We start from the raw sequence: 23,282 nt of genomic DNA on the forward strand, positions 1-23,282 counted from the left end.
TACAGAGCATAAACATTAATAAAGAAAAGCAAATTTAATTTTTTATACTTGCATTTTCATTTGTTGACTTAAATATTACCATTAGCCATTTGTTTTGGGAAAAATATGTGTGATATTTTTGTGCTAAACCAATTACCTTATGCACACTGAAGACAATGAATATATTTGGAAGAAATCACATAATAGAGAAAACTATGGTCGTATTATGACTGAACTAAATCATGGCTTTCCAAGTATAGAAGTCTTCAGGAACTCAGATATAAAGGACACCAGCAGGTTTCATTTTTCAGCAGACACTGTTCTTTATCTATTGGAACACATTAGCTCTAATATTTTCTTTTTCTCTTGTGTAACTGTCTATATTACTGGACTTTGGAATATGAGGTCCTTAAAGTACCTTGCCATTCACAGTATGCTCATGGTAGTCTACAATGAAGTGGATGGTTCTTAAACTATTCCATCGAACTGTCATGCCTAGCAACCTTCAAATTACAGTTACATTATTTGTGTATTATTTCCTTCTTTTGAGTTTTCACAACTAAAGAGTCAGAGTCTTGCTGTTGTTGGCTACTTTAGAGAAAACATACGAAGTCTTAGTCAAAGGTTTATGAAGCAGCATATGACTCTAAAGATTTTATTTTTTTAAAAAAGATGGGGGTCTTGCTAAGTTCCCTAGGCTGGTCTCAAACCCTTGGGCTCAAGCCATCCTCCTGCCTCAGCCTCCTGAGTAGCTAGTATTACAGATATGTTAACCATGTCTGAGTGGGAAATTGGTTCGAAGCATAACATCCTGAGATGCTTTTCTTATTGGAAGCAGATAACAAAATATACTCTCATTTTTCGCCATTTAAGTTTGTTTTTGTTTCTGTCTTGATGGTAAATTGTGATAGATTGGGTAATTGTCCCTAGGAATTCTTTTCAGACCAGTAAGTGGGCTCTAAGGAAATGGATTCGTTATTAGGATGTTTATATTCTTGCAGGGATTACCTTTAATTTGCAGAATTTTTCTTTCTGTCCTATAGTGAAATGGATTTTCAGAACTTGTAGATGTTGTGCTTTCCTTTCATTGTAGATGTGTTTCCTTTCATTCAGAAAGGAAATAGAATAAAAGCTATTGAGTGTTGCTTTCTAGTATCCTGAATTAAAACCCATAGAATTTCTGTTTCACTTCTTCCCCATCAGATAATCAGTGTGATCCAAGTAAAACAAAGAAAATATTCAACTGAAACTTGTAGGCTAGGTGTTTAACTATAAAACTCTTTTTTTTTTTTTTTAACTAGATGACTTTGTGATCCCTCTGGACCCCCGGTGGAATATACAGGCTTTGGACATTATTAGAAATTCAATGGACTATGATCCACAAACGGACCAGCCCAAGCAGCTCTCTTCCCTTTTAGAATCAGTTGCAAACAAGTAGGTGAAACCTCGGGCTCTGGACTCTGTTCATCCCACTGGCTCACATATTATACGTTTCATACGACTCTGTCAAATGTAGCTGTATGTTTTATTTTGTGAACCTAATAAGTGATAAAAGTGCTAGAAATGAGTACCTTCAATCTTAGCATTAATGGGATTTATTATTTTAAAGTAATCTTTCATCATAGATAGCCATGTTTATATTTATAATTCTGTACAGTTCCTCCCTTTTTTGTCTACTTGTTCTCTTACGTGTCCTTTCCTTAGCTGTCTGTCCACATTATTTCTCATACTCAGAAGTTGGAGATGTACATAGCACCTGCATATATATGTACACACTCACATGTAAACTTACATAATTATATTTAAACTGGTCTTTCCTTATTTTTATGGTAGCAGCCACGAATATTTTTTACCATGTAATTTTTTGGCCAGTAGTTGGCCATCAGTGTAACAAATTTTTTTTTTTAAAGTGTAGTGTTCATTACAGGAAAGTACACTACCAATTGTGATTTTGATGAGGATGCCCAAAGTGAACCCATGAGTGTGGTATGCTCTAGCACTTTGGAAGCTGCCTTTAACCAGTAATTATTGTGATTTTGAATCTTGTTCCAGGACAATTGTTTATCTTGACCGGGAAAAACGAATTTTTACTGAAACAAATTTGATTTCTGTTGGTGGCAAAAAGTTAAGAAATAGTGTTTTAAGAATGTCCTTTGAATTTCATAAAGGTAAGAACACTTTATCTTTTGTGTTGTTCAGTGGAGCATCTGATTGTATTATGTGGCTAATGTTGAAAGATATTGAACAGCAACTGTTACTTTGATTACTTCTGATTTGTTGTCCTGATTTTAAACAGGCCATGTCCTCTTACTCAGTAGTAATGACTAACAATTACTAAGCACTCACTCTGTGCCAGGTGCTTATTAGCTAAAGACTTTACATGTCCTTGATCTCATTTACTTTCTATAGTAATCCTATGAAGTAAGTAGGTCCTCACTTTATGAATGAGAAAAGGGAGGCATGGAGATGTTTTAGATCACATCTTTAGCAGTTGCACTAGGACTTGAAAAGTAGGCCTGTTGGTTATAAAAGATCATATTCAGAGGCATTTGGTTATAAGATTACTTTTTTCCCTTCCTCCTTAACTTTTGTAAATTGAAAAAGCAATAAAAATAATTTAAACTATGGTAGTGTAAAAATTGAAAAAGTTGATCCTTACAGCAGCTACTATTAGTAGTAGATTCATTTGTACCTTTTCATACCTGTCTTAACTATCCATCTAAACCTATATACACTTGGTTTTGTTTTGTATTTAAATCCTTATATGAAATATGCATCTTTATAATTTCCATTTTCTGTTAAGACATTTATGAGATTAGGGATGTAGCTCAATAATAGAGCACTTGACTAATATATGTGAAACGTGGGTTCAATCCCCAGCACCATTAAATAATATGAAATATAACATTATTTCTATCTTTAGGCATATATACCTCATCTGTTGAATTTAATAATAGGCACAGAATTTGCTTTTAATTTTTGACCTTTCCAAATTGATCTTTGGATTAGTAATAACATTAAATTCTAGATTACAATTTATTTTGAAAATGTCTAGAGATGAATTTAAACCTGATGGAATATTCTTATTTATGTCATCTCCAAGATCCAGAGAGCTATCACAGCCTGCCCCATGAAATTGTGGTCAATCTTGCTGCTTTTTTTGAACTTTGTGATGCAGTAATCCTGCTCTGGGTGCAATCCCCCCAAGGTGTGGTGTCTGATGCCAATATCATTGAGGTGAGGCATTATATCTGTTTTTATTTTAAATAATATTTGTGTTGGCACAAAGATTTTTTTTTAAGAGACCAAACTAACTTTAGTTTCTTTTGTATGTCAAATATTATTTGAGAGATCTAACTGTTGTTAATAGTATTATTTATGCAGCCATATATTTTAAAGCTTTATGGAGGTATAATTGACATATGTTGGGTATACTTATGAAACCATTATCACAATCAACATAGTAAACATTTGCCACATATGTAAAAATTTTCTCATGTCCTTTTTGTTTATTCTTCCTTTGTTTTTGCCTATACCCAATTATGTGGTCATTGATATGATTTCTTTTATAGATCAGGTGCATTTTCGTTGGCTGTAATTGTGCCATATATGTTCTTTTTGTCTGGATAGTTCATTTTGAGATGCACCCATATGATTTCATCATTTCTTGTTATTGTTGATACTGTCTTTGTCAATGTATAATTTATTCATCTATTCACTTATTGATGGACATTTGGATTTTAACAGATTTTAATTTAATTAAGTTTTTTTTAGTGGAGAAAGGAAAAGACATTGCCAAATATGGGCTAAATGGAATTTTGATTCCAGATTATTCTAGGAAGTCTTATAGAATAGCAGGTCTTAAAATTTTTAGGCTTGAGGTCCCTTTATAATCTGAAAAGTTCTTAAAGACCACAGAGAATTTTATTTATGTCATTACATCTGTCGTATTTTGAACTAAAACTGAGAAACAACAAAATTCATAACTTTGCTTAAAAATACAGTAACCCCATTTTATGTTAATGTGACTGATTTTAGTAAAAACACAAATTTTTAAAAAAATATTTTTTATCTTGGATAGGCAGAATTAATATTATCAAAATGACCATACTTCCAAAAGCACTATACAGATTTAATGCAATTCCGATCAAAATTCCAATGACATTCCTTATAGAAATAAAAAAAGCAATCATGAAATTCATCTGGAAAAATAAGAGACCCAGAATAGCTAGAGCAATACTTAGCAGGAAGAGTGAAGCAGGTGGTAACACAATACCAGACTTCAAACTATACTACAGAGCAATAGTAACAAAAACAGCATGGTATTGGCACCAAAACAGTCTGGTAGACCAATGATACAGAATAGAGGACACAGAGACTAACCAACATAATTATAGTTATCTTATATTAGACAAAGGTGGTAAGAACATACATTGAAGAAAAGATAGCCTCTTCAACAGTGCTGGGAAAACTGGAAATGTATATGCAACAAAATGAAATTAAACCCCTCTCTCTCACCATGCACAAATTTAAAATGGATCAAGGACTTAGAAATACAACCAGAGACCCTGCGTCTAATAGAAGAAAAAGTAGGCCCTAATCTCCATCATGTGGGATTAGGCCCTAACTTCCTTAAGACTCCTATGGTGCAAGAATTAAAATCAAGAATCAATAAATGGGATGGACTCAAACTAAAAAGGTTCTTCTCAGCAAAGAAAACAATCTGTGAGGTGAATAGAGAGCCTACATCTTGGGAGCATATCTTTACCCCTCACACATCAGATAGAGCACTAATCACTAGGGTATATAAAGAACTCAAAAAGCTAAACACCAAAAATCCAAATAACCCAATCAATAAATGGGCCAAGGAACTGAACAGACACCTCTCAGAAGATGAGGTACAATCAATCAACAAATAATGAAAAAATGTTCATCATCGCTAGCAATTAGAGAAATACAAATCAAACCACTCTAAGATTTCATGTCACTCCAGTCAGAATGGCAGCTATTGTGAAGACAAACAACAATAAGTGTTGGCGAGGATGTGGGGAAAAAGGTACACTCATACACTGCTGGTGGGACTGCAAATTGGTGTAGCCAACATGGAAAGCAGTATGGAAATTGCTTGGAAAATTGGGAATGGAACCACCATTTGACCCAGCTATCCCTCTCCTCAGTCTATACCCAAAGGACTTAAAAACAGCATACTATCTCATATAAATAAAATTTAAAAAATTAGTTATAGATAGACACAATATCTTAAAAAAAAATTTTAGTTGTACATGGACAATAACTTTGTTTTATTAATTTATTTTTATATGATGCTGAAGATCGAACCCAGGGCCTTGCATGTACTAGGCGAGCACTCTGCCACTGAGCCACAACTCCAGCCCCCAGACACAATATCTTTATTTTGTTTATTTTTATGTGGTGCTCAGGATGGAACCCCGTGCCTCACATGTGAGAGAAAAGCTCTCCACCACTGAGCTACAACCTCAGTCCAAACAGAGCTGTTTTTGAAAATAAAAATTAGTGAGAAGAGTGGAACTGGTTGACATTTTTCCAAGTCTTTTTCTGTCTGTCTTAGGATAAGAAATCTGGATTTTTTACATCTGCTTCTGCATTCAATGTCTTGTAGAATGTTGTTTGGGTTTAAGTTTGTAAAGAAAAACTGGCCTCCCATAGTTAAGAGCTTGGAAAGGGAAAGAATACTTTTAATATCTATTTCCTATAATAATGAATATTCTTGGATAGCACACCACAAATTGACAAAAAGTTTGTCATGGTCACTTACACTGTGACCATTTGAAACCTGAAAAACATATTTGCAGAACTTGTCATGCGTGATAATCCATTATTTAGTTTGCACTTTGGATTTGGATAACAAAACTCTGAGGAGGATAACACAAAGGCTAGTTTACATTTTTGCTGGCCCTGACATCAAAATTTATGAAGGTCATTAGAGCCTCAGAGAGGGCTGTTATCTGGCCAGGGAAGGCCAAGATTTATGAGGTGTCACTAAAGTTTAAGAGAGGGCTGCTATCTGGTCAGAGAGAACCAGGCATGGGTGAGTTCAAGGCCCGGGCAGGCATTCCAAGCTAGTTCAGAATTTGCAGTAATTTATAGTAAAACCAAAATTATCTTTTCATGGCTTTGTGGCAAGATGGCTCCCAATTTTAAGAGAAAATCAGGCTAGGTCTATCAGTATCTGTGGATTCCATATCCTCAGATTCTACCAACTTCAGGTTGAAAAAAATTGTTTTAATTGCAACTCTACTAAACATATGTAGACTTTTTTCCTTGGCAGTATCGCCTAATAAACATAATGTAGCAACTATTTGCATGGTAATTACATTGTATTAGGTATTATAAATAATTTGGATAATTACTTCAAGTATGCAGGAGAATGTGTTTAGGTTTTAGGGAAATATACCACATGTATTATATTTTGAGCATTATTTTCCCCCAAGTATACTGAGAGATAACTATACTCTCAAATATTTTTCTTGAAGTGACAGATTCTGTTCATTTATACTCACCATAATTTTGCCAAATACCCAATCATAGTTTGTCCTTTTTGTATACAATTAATTTAAATGTCAATTCTGAAAAAAATAAGTGAATAACATATTATTATAACATAGCTTTGACCTGAAAGAGCTCATAAAGATAATCACTAGAGACTAGTATAAATAGCATTGCTGGAGACTCAGTTACATGATTTGTATTACAAAGCTACATTAATGAAAATGGTATGGTATAGTCCAAGAATAGGCATGTAGACCACTGAAACAAAACAGAATTCACAAATGTGCTTCCATGTATGTGGTCTATTTTCTTTTATTTTGCCAATATGAAAAGGTAATTTAATAGAGGAAAAACATTCTCTTCAACAAATAGTGATGGAATTAGATGTCCACATAAAGTAAGAATAAGCTTCTCCCCCTACCTCATTATTACATACAAGTTACCTCAACCTAAGCTGGATGGTTCACATGCCTATAATCCCAGTGACTTGGAAGCAATGCAAGATAAACAGAAGTTTGAGCCCAGTCTGGGCAACGCGTAGTCTCTTTCTCAAAATAAAGGATGAAGGGTATAAGCTCAAAGGTGGAATGCCACTGGGTTTCATCCGCAGGACCCCACACACAAAATAGAATGAGGCCTTTTAATAAAAAAACTAAAACTATGAACAATTAAGAGAAAACCTTTACAATTTAAGGATAAGCAAAGATTTCTTAGAATCTTCATAGAAGAAAAAATAAACTAATGAATTAGATTTTGTCAACATTCAAAATTTACATTCATCAGTACTTCTAAGAAAAATCTGTGAAATTGTTTACAAAATACATGAATTATGTAAGATAGCTAATAATAATAAGACAACCCAATTTTTACAATGAACAGATTTGAATAGATGCTTCTCCAAAGATATATAAATGCCTAGTAAGAACTTGAAAAATTATTATATCAGCAGTTATCAAAGGAATATAAATTAAAACTGCAGTAAGTTTTCACTCATCAAAATAGCTCAAATTAAAATCATTAACAATAGCTAGTGATTGGCAATTAGTGACTGAGAAGGAACTGGAACAACTGGGACTCTTCTCTGCTGGTTGTAATACAAAACAGCTGCTTTGTGTTGCATTTGTCAATTTCTCATGAAATGATATATACAGTTTACTATATGACCCAATAATTTCATTCTTTGTACTTGAAGTACAAAGAAAAAAAAGGCTTTTGTTTTGTCTGCCTTAATTTTCTTAACAAATTTTGTAGTCTACCTTTAAACCTCTTGTGTATGTAAGTTGAGTTGAGTCCTTTCAAGAGATGTCTGTGAGTAGTCTTGGCTTATTTTGTTTTTAGATCTTAGATTCTTTAAGATGGCGGGACCGGTTTTGGACTGTGGCTGACACAGTAAAAGTGGATGCTCCAGGTCTGGCTTTGCTTGCTCTCCATTGGCACTGGGTTTTAAAACATTTAGTCCATCAAATCCCCCAACGCCTGATGAATCATGAAGACAAGTAAGACTCATATTTAGGGAATAATATTTGTAAAGATAAGAGGGTTTAGAATTAAAACTGCTATTTCTTATTTAATTTTGGTTTATTCTGTTGGCATACTGTAGAAAATATTGAATGTAAATGACTTCTTTTCCTATCCAGCATTTCCTCCTTATTTCCCTTCTGCTCTTTTTCTCCTTTAAAGATATTACAAAGAGGTTCAGACCGTGTCAGAACATATTCAAAATTGTCTTGGTAGCCCAACTGGTGGCTTCATTGGTATAAAGAGGTTGCAGAAGTTCCTGGGACGACCATTTCCTTTCAAGGTATACCTGGAAACATATAGTAAATTAAAAGAATCAAGTTCTTCTAAAACTCTGGCACGTGGGATCTGGCATTCAGCCAGACTCATCCTTACTGCAAAGCTTAATTCATAACTGTTCAATGAATGCTGCTAATGTATTTGTTAAATTTTATCATTTTACTTATTCCTGAGGCTAAGGCTGGGTAGAGCTCTAACTTTATTACTCTAGAATCTCTCCAGAGCAATATGAATAAAGAAACCCTGTGTTTTCTAGAAGCATGAAAAAAAAAATCTTAAATTTTTTTTTTTTTTTCTAAAAATCTAGGGTGCTGAAAAAAAAAAAAAACAACATAGTTCAGCTCTCTAATAGGCTCTCCTGGGTTTTATTGTTTCAGGACAAGCTAGTGGTAGAGTGTTTTTCACAGTTGAGAATCCTCAACAGAGCCCTTGCCATCAGAGAGCAGATGCCTATCGTTGGGGAGAGTGGATGGCAGGAAGATTTCAGTCGTCTCCAAGTGGTTGCTTCTGAGTGGACATTAAAGAAAAGTCTCCTGCAGGCCTGGGGATTGATCCTCAGAGCTAATATTCTAGAAGATGTCAATCTAGGTAATATATTCTGGTATTTGAATGACCGTCAACACTCTGAGCATATCCTCTTACCTGCTGCCATTAAGTTTTTGCCTTAGATTTTTCCCCACTTTGGTATAGTGTAAATACCATTAAATAAATGTCAGTCATTGAGCTAAAATTTACATACATTGTTTAACTCCATTCATTAGAATTTTGCAGAAATTAATATCATTTAACAAATGAGAAACTTGGAGCTTAGGTTAAGCAGCCTAACTCTGATTAACTCATGTTAAACTCATAGTCACTTTGCCAACTGTTGGGAATCTAGACCCTGAACTCTTAACCATCTCTTCTCTAATACAACATTTCTTTTTTATCTGAATTGAAGATGAGTTGAAGAATCTTGTGAGTGCTCAGTGTTTAGAACTCAAGGCCAAAGGACTTTCACTTGGTTTTCCGGAGAAAAAGCATGGTGAAGCTTCCTTTGCACCCCAGCCAGACTTTACCTCTTTAATTCAACTCACCAGGAGTGTTCAATTATGGCCTGCAATGGAATACTTGGCTATGCTTTGGCAGTACAAAGTGACAGCTGATTTTATGACACAGGCTTATTTGAGAAGGTATGCCATTCTTTCAGTTATTTTCTTGATAGATTTTTTTGTGTTTCCTGTATTGTAAACAAAGCACAGACATAAGGAGGTATAGCTGCTGAGGCACAGGAAGGTCACTTGCTATTTTTGAAAGCCAGATCTTATTAAAGATTCTTTATTTCAGCTTCTCCCCTAAAAGTTACTAGAATTTTTTTCCAGTAGAGTTGCTTATTTTTAAATAAATGTACCCTAAGTTTTGTGTGTTTCATCTTCCCTCACATATAAATTCTCTAGTAGTTTACTGACAGTCCAAACCCAAGCCTCTCACTGTGTATTTTGGAACAGGTTCAGCAAAAATCAGCAACCTCTGATAGAGGAGATAAGACATCACATCACATTTTGTCTTCAGCACACACCAGTTGCTCCTCAAGAGCTTCGAGACCTGTGGTCTTTACTGCATCATCAGAAGGTAAAAACCAAAATCAGAAAGGGAAATAAGCCTCTTTTCACACTATGTGATTAAATTTTCTGTGGCAGATTGGTTGTAGAACAATTTTGTGCATTTAATAAAAAAATTCCATGTTGCAATACCCAGGCTTATCTGAATTACCTCTTAATGTAGGAGAATTTTGAATTTTCTTTTGCAGTAATTACAATGGCATTGTACAGTTTTTATCACAGCAGTATTCGTTTGGGTTCCAGTTAAGTGAGGTGAAAAGCATTTTCTCAAAAATACATTATAAGAACATTTATTTATTTTGATAATGTTACAATTGTGCAATCTGCTTTGCTTATACTTCCTCGTGCAGCCTTATAAAAACAGATTTTACTTAGTGTGATTAAACTTACAAACAAGGTATATGACTCCACCAAGATGACCAAGGTGGCAGAGAATTAGGAAAATTAAGATAATATCTTTAAATCCATGTTAGTTTTAGATAGATCTTAAACAACAAAGACCATAATTTATGGAATCATTCTCATAAATTTTTTTATTCCTTTATCTCTAGGGATCTGCTGAAGAAATTACTTGTTTGTGGTCTGAGTTATTTAATTCCACATTTATGTCTTTCTGGAGCAGTACTGTGACCACAAATCCAGAGTACTGGCTAACATGGAACCCTCTGCCCAATATGCAGCAGAGGGAGATGCCCAAGTCCCTTTTGGACTCTACATTAAAGGTTTGTTGGCATAAAACTGATGGTAGTAGGTTAAAAAAAAATTCCCAATAACTCTGTTAGTAATCATTTATTCCTAGAATAAAATAGTTGACTATAAATAGGTGATTTTGATACTTTGTTTTCTTCATGATGCTAAAAAAGTGTGTTGTCAAAAAATGTATTCTTCATCTTAAATGATTTTTTTAATTGAGTTAAAGCCATAAAGATTTCCTTTAAAAAGTCTTCATTTCTTAAAATTATAAAACATTTTAACCACAGAAATGTTTGTATGTTCATTTAATTTATTAGAAATAACCACTCTAATCTGTATCTCTGTTTATTTACTCATGCTTTTTTTTTTTGCTTTTCTTTAAGATGAGGTATTGCTATGTTTTCCAGGCTGGTCTTGGATTTGTGAGCTCAAGAGATCGTCCCCATCTTAGTCTCCCAAGTAACTGGGATTATAAACATATGCTGCCACATCGAGAATAAATAGTATTATTTATATGAACAAAAATAATACTTTATTTGTTCACAAATGTGTCATGGAAATGTGTTTGTCATTCCAGGTTACATTAGTTCATTGTATTGATGTGCCACAATTTATTTAATCACTTTTCTTTTGATAAGTTTTGAGGTTTGTTTTCTTCTTCCTCTTTTAACAAGCCTAGCTACATTTACTATCCTTGTATAATCTGGCATTTGTCTTGAATATTTCTGTGGGTGATTTTTTGGAATTAGGTTTTAACCCATGGTCAGTGTGATTACATATTAAAAAAACAAATAATATATGCCTAATATATACAGATAGCTCTTTTTAGGCTTTCTGAGGAGGTGCTTTACTTTTTTTTACTTTGTAAACATGCAAGGAACTGACTAAAACAGAAGTTTTGGAGCTCTGGGCCACCATAGAAGGTTCAGGACCAGAATACAGTTTCACTTCTGATCTGTTGGAGGGCCTGTTTCCCACATGCTTACCATGCTAGGTGTAATCAACATGTCTAATTATTGCCAATTCTACAATTTAAAACCCTTATTTGAATTTATACCTCTTAGATAATTATTAAGATTGAACATCTTTTTACATTTATTGATCCTTTTTATTCTACCAACTTTTTAGTCATATTCATTGTCCAGTTTTTTAAATATTGGATTGTTCAGTATCATTTTAATTATTAAAGGTCTTTTTATATTATGGACATTAATCCTTTTTCCATAAGGTCTGAAGTGTATTTCTAGTCTTCTGTTGTCTTTCAAATTATTAATGTTATAATGTTATAATGATAATTTCTTTTTAACTATGCCAGTCTTGTCTTCATGCTTAGTTGTCATGCTTTTTAAAGACTATTTTCCTTCACCATTCCTACAGTAAAAACAGTCTCCCCATATTTTTTCCAGTGTTTTTGTTTTTTGTGTTTAAATTCATTATCTGTTTATCTTTTGTTCAAAAGGGAGGCAAGTTTTTTCTTTTATACAAGTAATAGATCTAAAATCACTTTATAAACACTATTTTTGATTAATCCTTTCCATTCTCATTTGAAAAGCCACCTTTATTATACACCTTAATCCCACAAATACTCACAGAATTATTGTTGAGCTCTATTCTATTGCTTTTATCATAATTATTATCATCATTGTAAAACATCTCTTACAGCCTTAAGTAACAAACCGTATGGATCCCTAGGAGTTGCATGAAGTACACTGTGTTTCCTATTTTCTATCTTATGTTTTTGACCACCTGACTCTTTACTGTGGGCAGCTATTACTGAGTCTCAGATTAATAGTCCAGTGAATGCATGCTTGACAGACTTTATGTCTGGCTCTTAGATTGGCCTTGCAACTCCTTTCCCTGCCTCCAACTCTCATCTCCCTGTCTATTACAAGAATGGTCTCCCTGATTTCCCGGTTTTGGGGTTTTCTGGTATAGTACTACAGCACTCATTGCTCATTTCTGAGAGAATGCAGTCCACATTCCTTTAAGGCTACTAATAGCTCACTCCTTCCTGTTCTTCCTGTCCCATCTGTGACTGTTCTGAACAACTTGAACCTCCTTACTCTGTTTCCTCCTTGAAGGTGTCCCAAGTGCTGCTTGTTGAAATTGTTTTAGTTGATTTCTGAAAGATACTGTTTTTTTCTTATCCTTCAGGGCCCTGGCAGTCTCTGTAGAGCCACATTCTCCAAGTGCTGCTTTGAAGTCTTGACTAACAGCTGCAGAGCAATTTCCTGGGATGTGAGTGGTCTCCCAGTCCTGTCCTCTTCACATGTCACACTGGGAGAGTGGGTTGAAAGAGCCCAGCAGCTACGGGACATCAACTCATTGCTTTGGACCAACATGGCTGTCCCTTTAATAGCAGAATTCAGGTATTCCTTGTCCCTGGGAGCAGTTTATGAAGCTCATGAATGTTCTCTAACAGGGACTCAGTCAGAATTGCTTCTGACATGGCTGGCTTTGGTGTGTGAAAGTGAGGGTGTTTGCTGAGTGGGTCAGCATGTTCTCAGTCCATGACAACGCCATCATGAGCTGTCTGGTCCTTTTTTTTTTTTTTTTTAAATGCATATTATGATCAGGAAGATGGTGCTTAGAAAAAAATCACAGAAAGATTATATGAGAACTGAAGTTCATCTTGTTGAATGTTGACTGTGCAGTATGCAGTTAAAATTTCTTGGAAGAATGAGAGTGTGTAAAAAGTGATCCTATTTGATTCAGCAATTCCTTAAGTGTTTCCTTGTTGTCCCAACAGACACACAGACTCCCAGCTCCAGGGACTAGTGCTGTGCCGACACCTAGCGGGCTTAGCAGAGCTGCTCCCAGAACCCCAGCAGCAGGAGTACGTACAGAACTGTGAGCAACTGCTGCTTAGAGACAGCCAGGCCTTCCACTATGTGATCCAGACTCTTGGGGATATGGCTGGTCAGGAGGCACTGCCCAAGGAACTACTCTGCCTGTTTCTCACCTCCCTGCACCACTTTTTTGGGGAAGGGGAGAATAAGAGAAACCTGCCTGAACCAGCCCAGCGTGGGACCCTCTGGGTGAGCCTTGGCTTGCTCCAGATTCAGACCTGGCTTCCTCAGGCACGCTTTGACCCTGCAGTGAAGAGGGAATGCAAGCTCAAGTATGCCAAGGAAGAGGTATGAGAGGCAAGAGTTTGGAATATGTGCTCAGTTTCTGATGCATTGGATTTGCTTAGGGTGTTATTCCTTTTACTCCCTTTTGGCTAATGAGATGATCAAAGATCTCATTTTGTGTGAACTGCCTATGACTTCCAATGAGTCTGTTTTAAGACTGCTGCTGCTGCTTTGAGAGTTCCTCTAGATAGACTTAGACTCTGAGAGGGCACCTTCCTAAGGTTCTGATACATCTTCCAATAGATGCAGTAAGCAGAGGGCAACCTGAGGCATTGTCAGAGAAATAGTGGAATTCCTCACTATCCAGACTCTGAGCTAGGTTTTGGATATTTGGGTTCAAATTACTTCTTTAGGTAGGATGTAGTACCCATATAACCTAGGATTTCTGAAGTTTTGGTGTTTGTTATATAAAACTCAGGAATCAAATAATGTAGTATCTCTTGTTATTTGAACTTCCAAACAAAGTCAAGAATTGAATACATTAAGATAACGACATACTAGTACTGTATGATGAGGAAGGAATGTTATATTAGTTGGGGTGAAGGCTAAGCTGCTGTAAAAAGACTCAGATTTAGTGGCATGAAAGTTTCTTCTGCCTAATAACTCTGAGGTAAATGGTCTAGTTTAGTGAAGCAGAGCCACCTATCCTTAGGTCATTCAGGAATCCAAATTCCTTCTATCCTGTTGCTGTACACTCCTGGGGCATTGTTTTCTTGTGCATGGTCATCAGTGGGACACACCAGACTATTTTCTCTTTTCCTTTAGTTACACCAGCTACAGTGTGAATGGAAGACCCGGAACTTATCATCTCAGTTACAAACTGGAAGAGACCTGGAAAATGAAGTAATTATCAATTATTCTCATCCTCACATCAGGTAAGTCAGCAAAGTGATTATTTGTGTTAGAGATTACTGTCTCTACTTTTAAAAAAGACATTATAAGGCTGACCTTTGTAGTAATATTATAGTGTTAGTGAATTGATGCACATCTTTGAGCTATGTTAGCAATTAGGTCCCAAATCCTTCATTATAATCAAGAAAACGATATGTTCTAAAAGGAGGGGAAAGACATTCAAGGTGTGGATTTACGTGGGATCAAGATGGTTGAAGCCAGAGCTACTCCTCAACATGGAACAAGTTGGATGCAAATGATGTGCACTTTATTTCTTTGCTTTTCTTGGCTACAGATCTGTTCCCTTAGCTTAGAGTCCCAGTCTTTTCCTGACCTTCCTTTGACTATAGACAATAGGGTAGCTCACTAAATGCCATTACGCCTCAGTGTCCATGTCCACAAAAGAGAGATACTTGTTGTACCTCCTTTGGATGAGATATGCATCTAAAATGTTAGCAATGTGTGGCACAGGATAGGTATTCTGTAGGTACTATCATTTTCACTATAATTTTCAATATCATTCTCATGTTATTTCTCGGCAGTTGATAAGTCTTCATTCATTCCATTTTCCTAGCTGAGGGTTCAGTCCAGATTTGCTGTTCTTTTTCTAACAGAATTTGCAAATTATATTAATTTGCCTTCAGGTTACTTCGTCAAAGGATCAATTACCTAGAGAACTTAATCTGCAGCCTGTCGAAGAAGCAGGCCTTCAGACCCCAGCTGCCTGCCTATGAGTCTCTGGTGCAAGAGATCCACCACTATGTCACCAGCATTGCCAAGGCCACTGCTATTCAGGATCTGCTTACGCGGCTGCTGCAGGTTCTCCATGCAGATGGGCCACGGTCTGCCCAGGTGGTCCAGAGCCTTCTAAAAGAAGAGGCCTCTTGGCAGCAGTCGCACCACCAGTTCAGGAAAAGGCTAGGGGAAGAATATGCCCTCTACCCAGATTCTGTGATTCCACTACAGGCTTCCATCTTACAGTTGCAGCATGGCATGAGGCTAGTAGCATCTGAGGTCCATACCTCACTGCACAGCAGTGTGATCTGTCCCGACAGGCTGGGTGCCTTGGCTATGGCTTTGTTGGCTTTTCCATCAGTGGGCCCCACCTTCCCGACCTACTATGCTCACGCAGATGTCTTGTGCTCAGTGAAGTCAGAGGAGGTTCTTCGAGGCCTTGGAAAACTGAACATTAACCGCTCAAGAGGAAAGGAATCAGAAGGCATGGGCCAGCAACCCTGCCCCACCCGCGAACAGCTGCTAATGAATGCCCTTCTTTACCTGCACTCTCATGTGCTATGCAAGGGAGAACTGGACCAGAGGTCCCTGTCACTCTTCAGACATGTCTGTCAGGTAAGCCTGTGTCTGTCAGCATGTCCTGCCTGCCCTTTTTAAGGGAGAGAGCTAAAAGCACAGGCCAGCATGCAGAACATTATCAGAGTCAATGGTTGAGGAATCCTCTTGGCTGTTCCTTTCTTTTTTCTACTTAACTACCAGGTTTGGGGGCCTTTGCCCCTAAATTTTTAATGGTTTGGAGGCTTTGGGGCTCCCCCCCCACACCTTTCTGGTATTGGGGATTAAACCCAGTAGGGCTGCTCTACCTCTGAGCCACATCCCCACTCCCCCCACCCCACCCCCACCTTTTTTTGAAATAGGGTCTGACTGAGTTGCCAAGGATAGCCTTGAACTTGTGATCCTCCTGCCCCAACCTCCCAGTTTGCTGAGATTACAGGTGTGTACCATGGTGCCTGGACTTTTTTTTTTTTTTTTTTTTTTTAAGGTAGTACTAGGAATTTAACTCGGGGATTTGTGTATACTAGGCAAGCATTCTACATTAAGTTGCATCCCCAGTCCTTTTTCTATTTTAAGACTGGATCTTGCGAAGTTCCCAAAGCTGGCCTTGATTTGTGATCCTCCTGCCTCTTGCCACCCAAGAGCCACCATTCCCACACTGTGAAATTTTCTCCTATTTAGTTGGTTATCTTTTGATTTTGCTTATGGTAGTTATGATGTAAATTGTACCAACTTTTGTTTAAAAAAAATACTTTTCTTTCCCCTTACTAAGTAACTTAGTGTCACTGTAGATAATTAAAAGAGTAAATATAAGCAAAGATTTTAAGTAATCTTTCTATTTATACCTGTTACTATATTGGTATATCCCATTCTAAGCTTGTGTGTATATCCTGTAGATGCATATCTACATGCCATATTTGAGGTAATGTGTCCCAGCGGTTCACAGATTTTTTTTTTTTTAAAGCACCAGCTTCTTAAAAAAGAAAAAAACAATCTCAGCATACTGAACCAATATTTAGCAGATGAAAGAGTTATATTGTTTAAGGTCACTTCTGTGATGTCCATGACCCCTGCTGCATGTTCTTAAAATGCTAGAGCTTTACAAAATAGTTAGCAGAGTACTAAAAAATTCATTCTGTTTCGTAAATTGCTTTTTAAAACTTAATAGGGAGCTGGGGATGTGGCTTTAGCGATAACGCGCTCACCTGGCATGTGCGGGGCACTGGATTCGATCCTCAGCACCACATAAATAAAGATGTTGTGTCCACTGAAAACTGAAAAATTAAAATTAAAAAATTCTCTCTCCTCTCTCTCTAAAAAAAATAAAACTTAATAGGACTTAGTGATTATATCTCCTTATTTTATATTCATATATTTAGTGACTAATTTTCTATCATGTATGCCATAAGCCATTTAACTAATTTCTGATGAATGAACATTTACATTTATATGTAATATTTTTATTATTTTGAGGAAAAAAACAGTGTCATGATAAACAGACTTATGACCATATTCTTTGGGTACAAATTCTGGAAATCAGAATTACTTGGACAGAAATTAAACATAGTTCTTGGAAGTTTGTACAAATTAACTTCTGATGGTATATGTACCTTATCCCTCAACCACACTGGGCAGTTTCTTGAATTCATAGTTTTCTCCAATTTAAGGACCTAAAGTCTTAAAAGGTAGTGGGGAATTCAAGAACTATCTGTTAAAACACAGTCCAGTTTTTTCTAATTGGTGCCCTTTGACCATCCAGGACCTAGAAGGTTTTCCTTTCCAGAACCCTGGGCCAATTCCTCTGGTGCCTGGCAGGTGCAGTTTGAATTGAAACCCATACAACCCAACCCTAAGCCTGACTGTTATAGTTTGGATGTGAGGAGTCACACAAACGATCATGTCTGAGATAATGCAAAGAAGATTTGGAGGAGAAATCACTGGGTTATTATAGCCTAAGCCTAATCAGTGAATTAATCCCTGATGAGATTAGCTGAGTGGTACCTGGAGGCAGGTAGGATATGAATGGAGGAAGTGATTAATTGGGAGCATGACTATGGTATATATTTTATATCTGGAAAGTGGAGTGTCTCTCTCTCTCTCTCTCTTCCCCCCCCCCCCCCCTTCTGATCATCATGTAAGCTGCTTCCCTCTGCCATACTCTTCTGCCTCACCTCAAGCCCCGAGGAATGGCTCCATCCTTCTCTGGACTGAGATCCCTCAAATGAACTTTTCCTCCTCTACAGTTATTCTGGTTGAGTCCTTTTATTCACAGCAGGGAAAAAGCTAAGTAAAACAATAACCTTGGTACAAAATACTGCTAATCCCTGACACAGGAAGTTCCTAATAATTCCATTGCAGCACATTTGAAATTTTAGCGGCATAATAAAGGGAAATTTTCAGGAAACTATTTACTGAAGAGTTTGATCAAGTTTAATTTCGTAGATATTGGCTTTTGTTCATTTTTGAGCCATGGTAGTTTCTTTCATGAGAAACTAAGACAGCAAATCATGCCTATGCTCATTTCAAGTGCACTCTACCCATGTGTCTTTCCAGGAGATTATCAATGAGTGGGATGAGCAGGAACGCATAGCCCAAGAGAAGGCAGAACAGGAAAATAGCCTGTACAAATTCAAGAGCAAGAACTCTAGGACCACCCTAAGCGAGGAAGAAGAGGAAGAACAGGAGTTCAGAAAACAGTTTCCACTGCATGAAAAGGTAGGGTGCTGGTGTCAGGATTTGTTTGGAAATGAATTCCCCTGGTTCCCCATACATTCCCTCTGAATGGCTCTGTAGTCTTTTTAATATATTTCAGTGCGTGTAAGTCTTCATTTTCTTCATGATTCATGCCTCTTTCTTCCTCTTTGTTCTAGACTGATTATAACCAGATTCTGATTTTTAAGTTTATAATTGTTTTAATATTGTTTACAGGACTTCGCAGATATTTTGATAGAGCCAACACTTGAGGAGAAAAAAGGAACTTTAGATGGACAAGAAGAGGATACAGCCACAGACCCAGCTGCCCTCTCCCAGAGTTCAATGCAGGCAGTAATGTTGATACACCAGCAGTTGTGCCTCAACTTTGCTAGGTCCCTGTGGTACCAGCAGGCTGTGCCACCACATGAGGCAAAGCACTACCTCAGCTTGTTTGCATCTTGCTATCAGACTGGGGCTTCTCTTGTGACACACTTCTACCCGCTGATGGGTATGGCCAATTACTTTTGCTTTACCCTTGGGAAATCAAAATGAATAAATGGAATCCCTACTTCTTGAATAATTAAAATCATAAATTCACCATTTTTATTTAATTCTTTATCAATAGTTTCCTTTGCTTAAATAATTTTACTAATTTTAAAAAGTGATTAAAAATTCTGCAATAAGATGGATTTTTATTGTTTGAATCCTTTGGGATGAAAGATAGGAACTTAGTTTATTTATGTAGTCTTTTTCCCTCAGCATTATTTCCACTTCCCTCTCATAGACTTAATGCTTTCTAGTCAGGTATTCTTGGGAGCAATCTGGGAACTCAAACTCTCAAAATCTAAAGTGATGGTTGTTTTTGATGCAGTTTCCAGTGTGACCTCAAGAATTGTCCCATGCAAGTAGGAAGAAGGCTTTAACTTCTCTACTGATCTAGAATTGCTAAAGAAACTGAATTTGAATGCATTCAGTCAAATATTTTTGTTTATAGATAAGCATCTTACTTCCACAAAACCTGGAAGCTTGTGGTAGCTACTGTGCTAATAAGGTCACTCATCTAGGCCAGTGTTGCTTTAGGAGAGAATAGCATTAGAATACCTGTTTTACTAGTCCCACCCAATTAGTTGATTGTTTCTGACATCTTTGTAATTTTGATAAATTACCTGAGTTCTCTGACTTCACCATAATGATGTTACCTTCACAGGAGTTGAACTGAATGACCGACTTTTGGGCAGCCAACTTTTGGCCTGTGCCCTTTCCCATAACACACTCTTTGAGGAGACAGCCTCAGACCTAATGGTGAAACCTGATGGGCCCTATGATTTCTACCAGCACCCCAACGTATCAGAAGCAAGACAGTGTCAGCCTTTGCTTCGGGGTTTCTCAGAGGCCGTCAGTCAGTTGCTGCAGGATTGGCCGGAACACCCTGCACTTGAACAGGTAGGGCAGCTGGTGAAGAAGGGATGAACTGCCCACAGGACCTTAACTGCCCTGGGAATGTGGCCTCTTACTATGTCCAAGGGCATTCCCTCGCACACTTGAACATATAAACAAAGATTTAAAGAACAATAATTGAGATGCTATTTGATCAGGATCCACAGTCCTGGAAATTTTCATCCACAATTTTCAGAGGTGCTTTCAAAATAGAGAATGAAGGAATGAAGCTTCCTGTCAGAACTCCCTTCAGTAGCCTGTGACTGAATAACTGGTTTTTTTTTTTTTAGATTCTTTTTAGTTACACATGACAATAGAATCTATTTTGATATAATTATACAATCATGGGAGTCACTGGTATTTCTGCTGAGATACCCAAATCTTTTTTTCTGTAGCTGCTGGTCGTAATGGACAGAATTCGTAGTTTCCCACTTTCCAGTCCTATCTCAAAGTTTCTGAATGGCTTAGAGATTCTTCTGGCAAAGGCACAGGTAAGATTCCCTCTTTTTCTTCTTTTAATTTGTGGTATTCTGACAAACGTTTTATCTCATGATTTTTTGTTAGAGGAACAAAGAGTTCATAGTTTGATTTGGAGAAAGATAAACATCTTTGTTTTTTCTACTATGGGTGGAGATCAGTACAGTAAATCTGTTGCCCCTGTGGTAGGGGTGACTATGCATAACCTCTTTTGGGGAGTGAGACCTAGTATCCCCTGGCACTGAATTCTCACTTTGCCGAAATGTCCAGTGAGCCTTCAGTCTGGCTGAGTGCTCACATAGGTCATCTTCCTCAGTCCCTACACAGCCTCTGAGGTGACTGGTGTCTCTCCATTTCACAGAAATAGTCACTGACTCTGTTCAGGATCAGATAGCTTACAACAGTAATTCAGACATCAGTCCACAAACCCTATGCTTTTTATGGTCTTCTACAACATGACAGCTGCAGTTCTATCACACAACCATAAACTTGAACCTGGATACACTGATTGTAAAATCATCACTGCTGGTGGTAAAAGTTGTCAAGGATCCTGTAGTGTTTCTCAAGAAAAGTCTGAAATGTTATTGGGAATACATGATCATGGGGCTGCATAAAGGGCATAGTACATTCTTTTTTGTTGTTGTTGTTGTTTTAATATACCCCTTTAGGACTGGGAGGAGAATGCAAGTCGAGCTTTGTCTTTGCGGAAACATCTTGATTTGGTTAGTCAGATGATCATTCGGTGGCGCAAACTGGAGCTGAAGTAAGTGACTCTCCCTCTTAAAATTAATTGTTAAGCACTATTATATATTGATGGGTTTCTTGGAATGTTTATGTTATGGCAGTTACAGAATCTGCTTTTTCAGCCATTAATCACTGAGTTTAAAGCAGGACATTAAAATGATCTTAAAAAGACCATTCTTATTTTTTAATCTTTCTTTTTTGTGGTACTGGGATTTGAACCCAGGGAGACTTTATGTGAGCTACATCCCTATTCCTTTTTAGTTTTCATTTTGAGACAGTCTCACTAAATTTCTGAGGCCAGCTTGTAGTCCCCCTAAGGCCATATACTTGGAGACAGCAAAATGGGCAGTTTTTTCCATCTCCATTTGTGAGAATATGAGGATTTAATTTCTGTGATTTCACATTTTTCAAATGGATTGCCTAAATGTCTCCATGGCCTCTTTTTCTTATGTTTCAGCTGTTGGTCCATGAGTTTGGATAATACCATGAAGCGCCACACTGAGAAATCCACCAAGCACTGGTTCTCCATCTATCAGATGCTTGAGAAGCACATGCAGGAACAAACAGAGGAACAAGAAGGTAATACTTGGCAGGAACTTCCTGCTCATTCAAAGATTTCAAGCTAAATTGGGTACTGCAAAGAATAGGATTTACCTGTTCCCATAAGTCACAGAGGTTTAAGTGACTTGTTCAAAATCTGGAGAACCAGTATATGATAAAAAATTTTGTTATTCTGTATTCTTCATGTCCATGATTCAAAATGAAAGTTGCCTTCTTGGTAGGTAGTAGTTAACATGCTCAAGTTCAAGTTAAAAAAAAAAAAAAAAAAAAAACACCTTATTATTCAATTCTGTTGCTATGAGTGCATTTAACATATACCTTGTATGCAGCTGTTACTATCAAAGCAGTCAACATTTAGCTGTGATCTTTGCTTCAAAGTGGCTTTAACTGGGGTTCCTACTAATGGCCATTCCTTTGTATATCCCATAGTAGACTGCATGCATGTTATGGACAATGTGTGATTATTAAAAACACATGTTTTCCTCTTCTAATCTCAAAAGATGACAAACAGATGACTCTGATGTTGCTGGTCAGCACGTTACAAGCATTTATTGAGGGATCCTCTCTGGGGGAGTTCCATGTGCGACTTCAGATGTTGCTGGTTTTCCATTGTCATGTTTTGCTGATGCCACAGGTTGAAGGAAAGGGTGAGGATTTTTTTTTTTTTTTTTTTTTCCTTTATAGTGCACTGTTAAAATGGGTTAGGCTTTGAATCCTCCACATGAGACAGTTATGTTTTTTGCACATCAGGTTTTAAACAAGGCAGTTCTAATTATCTGTTTAATTTTAATATGATTCACACTAGATACAGATATAGTCAAAGCAAAGTACAGTTGATTATAGATGAAGCACTGACTAGTGAACTCTGGCAGAAGCATATTGCCAGATGAGCCAGGCATAGTGGCACACCTGTAATCCTAGTGACTTGGGGAGGCTGAGACGGAAGGATTGCAATTTTGATACCAGCCTTTGCAACTAAGTGAGACCCTGTCTTAAAATAATAGAAAGGGGTCTGGGGATGTAGCTCAGTGGTAAAGTAGCCCTGGTTCATTCCCTAGTACAAAAAAAAAAAAGAAATACATACATATATACATACATACATACATACATACATACATTCCCTCCCCTACCAGATGAAGTTCTTGGGAACTTGTGTGTCAAGCAGTACATCTTTCCATCTATCTGGATACTGTTTATTTCCTGCTAAGCCAGTGCTTAATCCAGGTCACTAGTATGCTCTTTGATCTAGTGAGAATACTGCCATAATTTCAAGGAACTGCATATAAAATTGCTACTATAAGTTATTATCCTTGACCACAGCAGGTTTAGGACAAAACTGTGAAGTGAGTGTAGGATGTACATGAGTGAACAATTGAGATGAACCTTAATATGCCATCGTTTAAAACAGTTGTAGTGTCTATTGATTTTATAAGAAGATTCAGATAAGTTTTGAAGT

General features: G+C 37.0%; 1 protein-coding gene across 2 annotated transcripts in view; it reads left to right on the forward strand.

The window, feature by feature from the left end:
* Mdn1 (midasin AAA ATPase 1) overlaps positions 1–23,282 on the forward strand; it is a 148,117-nt gene that overhangs the window by 91,946 nt on the left and 32,889 nt on the right. For both annotated transcript variants that reach the window (XM_071613216.1, XM_071613217.1), the window contains exons 51-70: positions 1,281–1,413; positions 2,032–2,147; positions 3,083–3,216; positions 7,846–8,003; positions 8,188–8,308; positions 8,682–8,892; positions 9,245–9,476; positions 9,792–9,915; positions 10,457–10,627; positions 12,753–12,967; positions 13,348–13,735; positions 14,498–14,607; positions 15,268–15,973; positions 18,467–18,628; positions 18,842–19,115; positions 19,815–20,050; positions 20,440–20,535; positions 21,190–21,284; positions 21,723–21,844; positions 22,327–22,473. In XM_071613216.1, coding sequence (XP_071469317.1) covers positions 1,281–1,413; positions 2,032–2,147; positions 3,083–3,216; positions 7,846–8,003; positions 8,188–8,308; positions 8,682–8,892; positions 9,245–9,476; positions 9,792–9,915; positions 10,457–10,627; positions 12,753–12,967; positions 13,348–13,735; positions 14,498–14,607; positions 15,268–15,973; positions 18,467–18,628; positions 18,842–19,115; positions 19,815–20,050; positions 20,440–20,535; positions 21,190–21,284; positions 21,723–21,844; positions 22,327–22,473 — 3,951 coding nt within the window. The remainder of the gene's footprint in view (positions 1–1,280; positions 1,414–2,031; positions 2,148–3,082; positions 3,217–7,845; positions 8,004–8,187; positions 8,309–8,681; positions 8,893–9,244; positions 9,477–9,791; positions 9,916–10,456; positions 10,628–12,752; positions 12,968–13,347; positions 13,736–14,497; positions 14,608–15,267; positions 15,974–18,466; positions 18,629–18,841; positions 19,116–19,814; positions 20,051–20,439; positions 20,536–21,189; positions 21,285–21,722; positions 21,845–22,326; positions 22,474–23,282) is intronic.

The sequence above is a fragment of the Marmota flaviventris genome, chromosome 6 (genome assembly GCF_047511675.1).
Source record: "Marmota flaviventris isolate mMarFla1 chromosome 6, mMarFla1.hap1, whole genome shotgun sequence".
In the NCBI taxonomy this organism is placed as follows: Eukaryota; Metazoa; Chordata; class Mammalia; order Rodentia; family Sciuridae; genus Marmota; species Marmota flaviventris.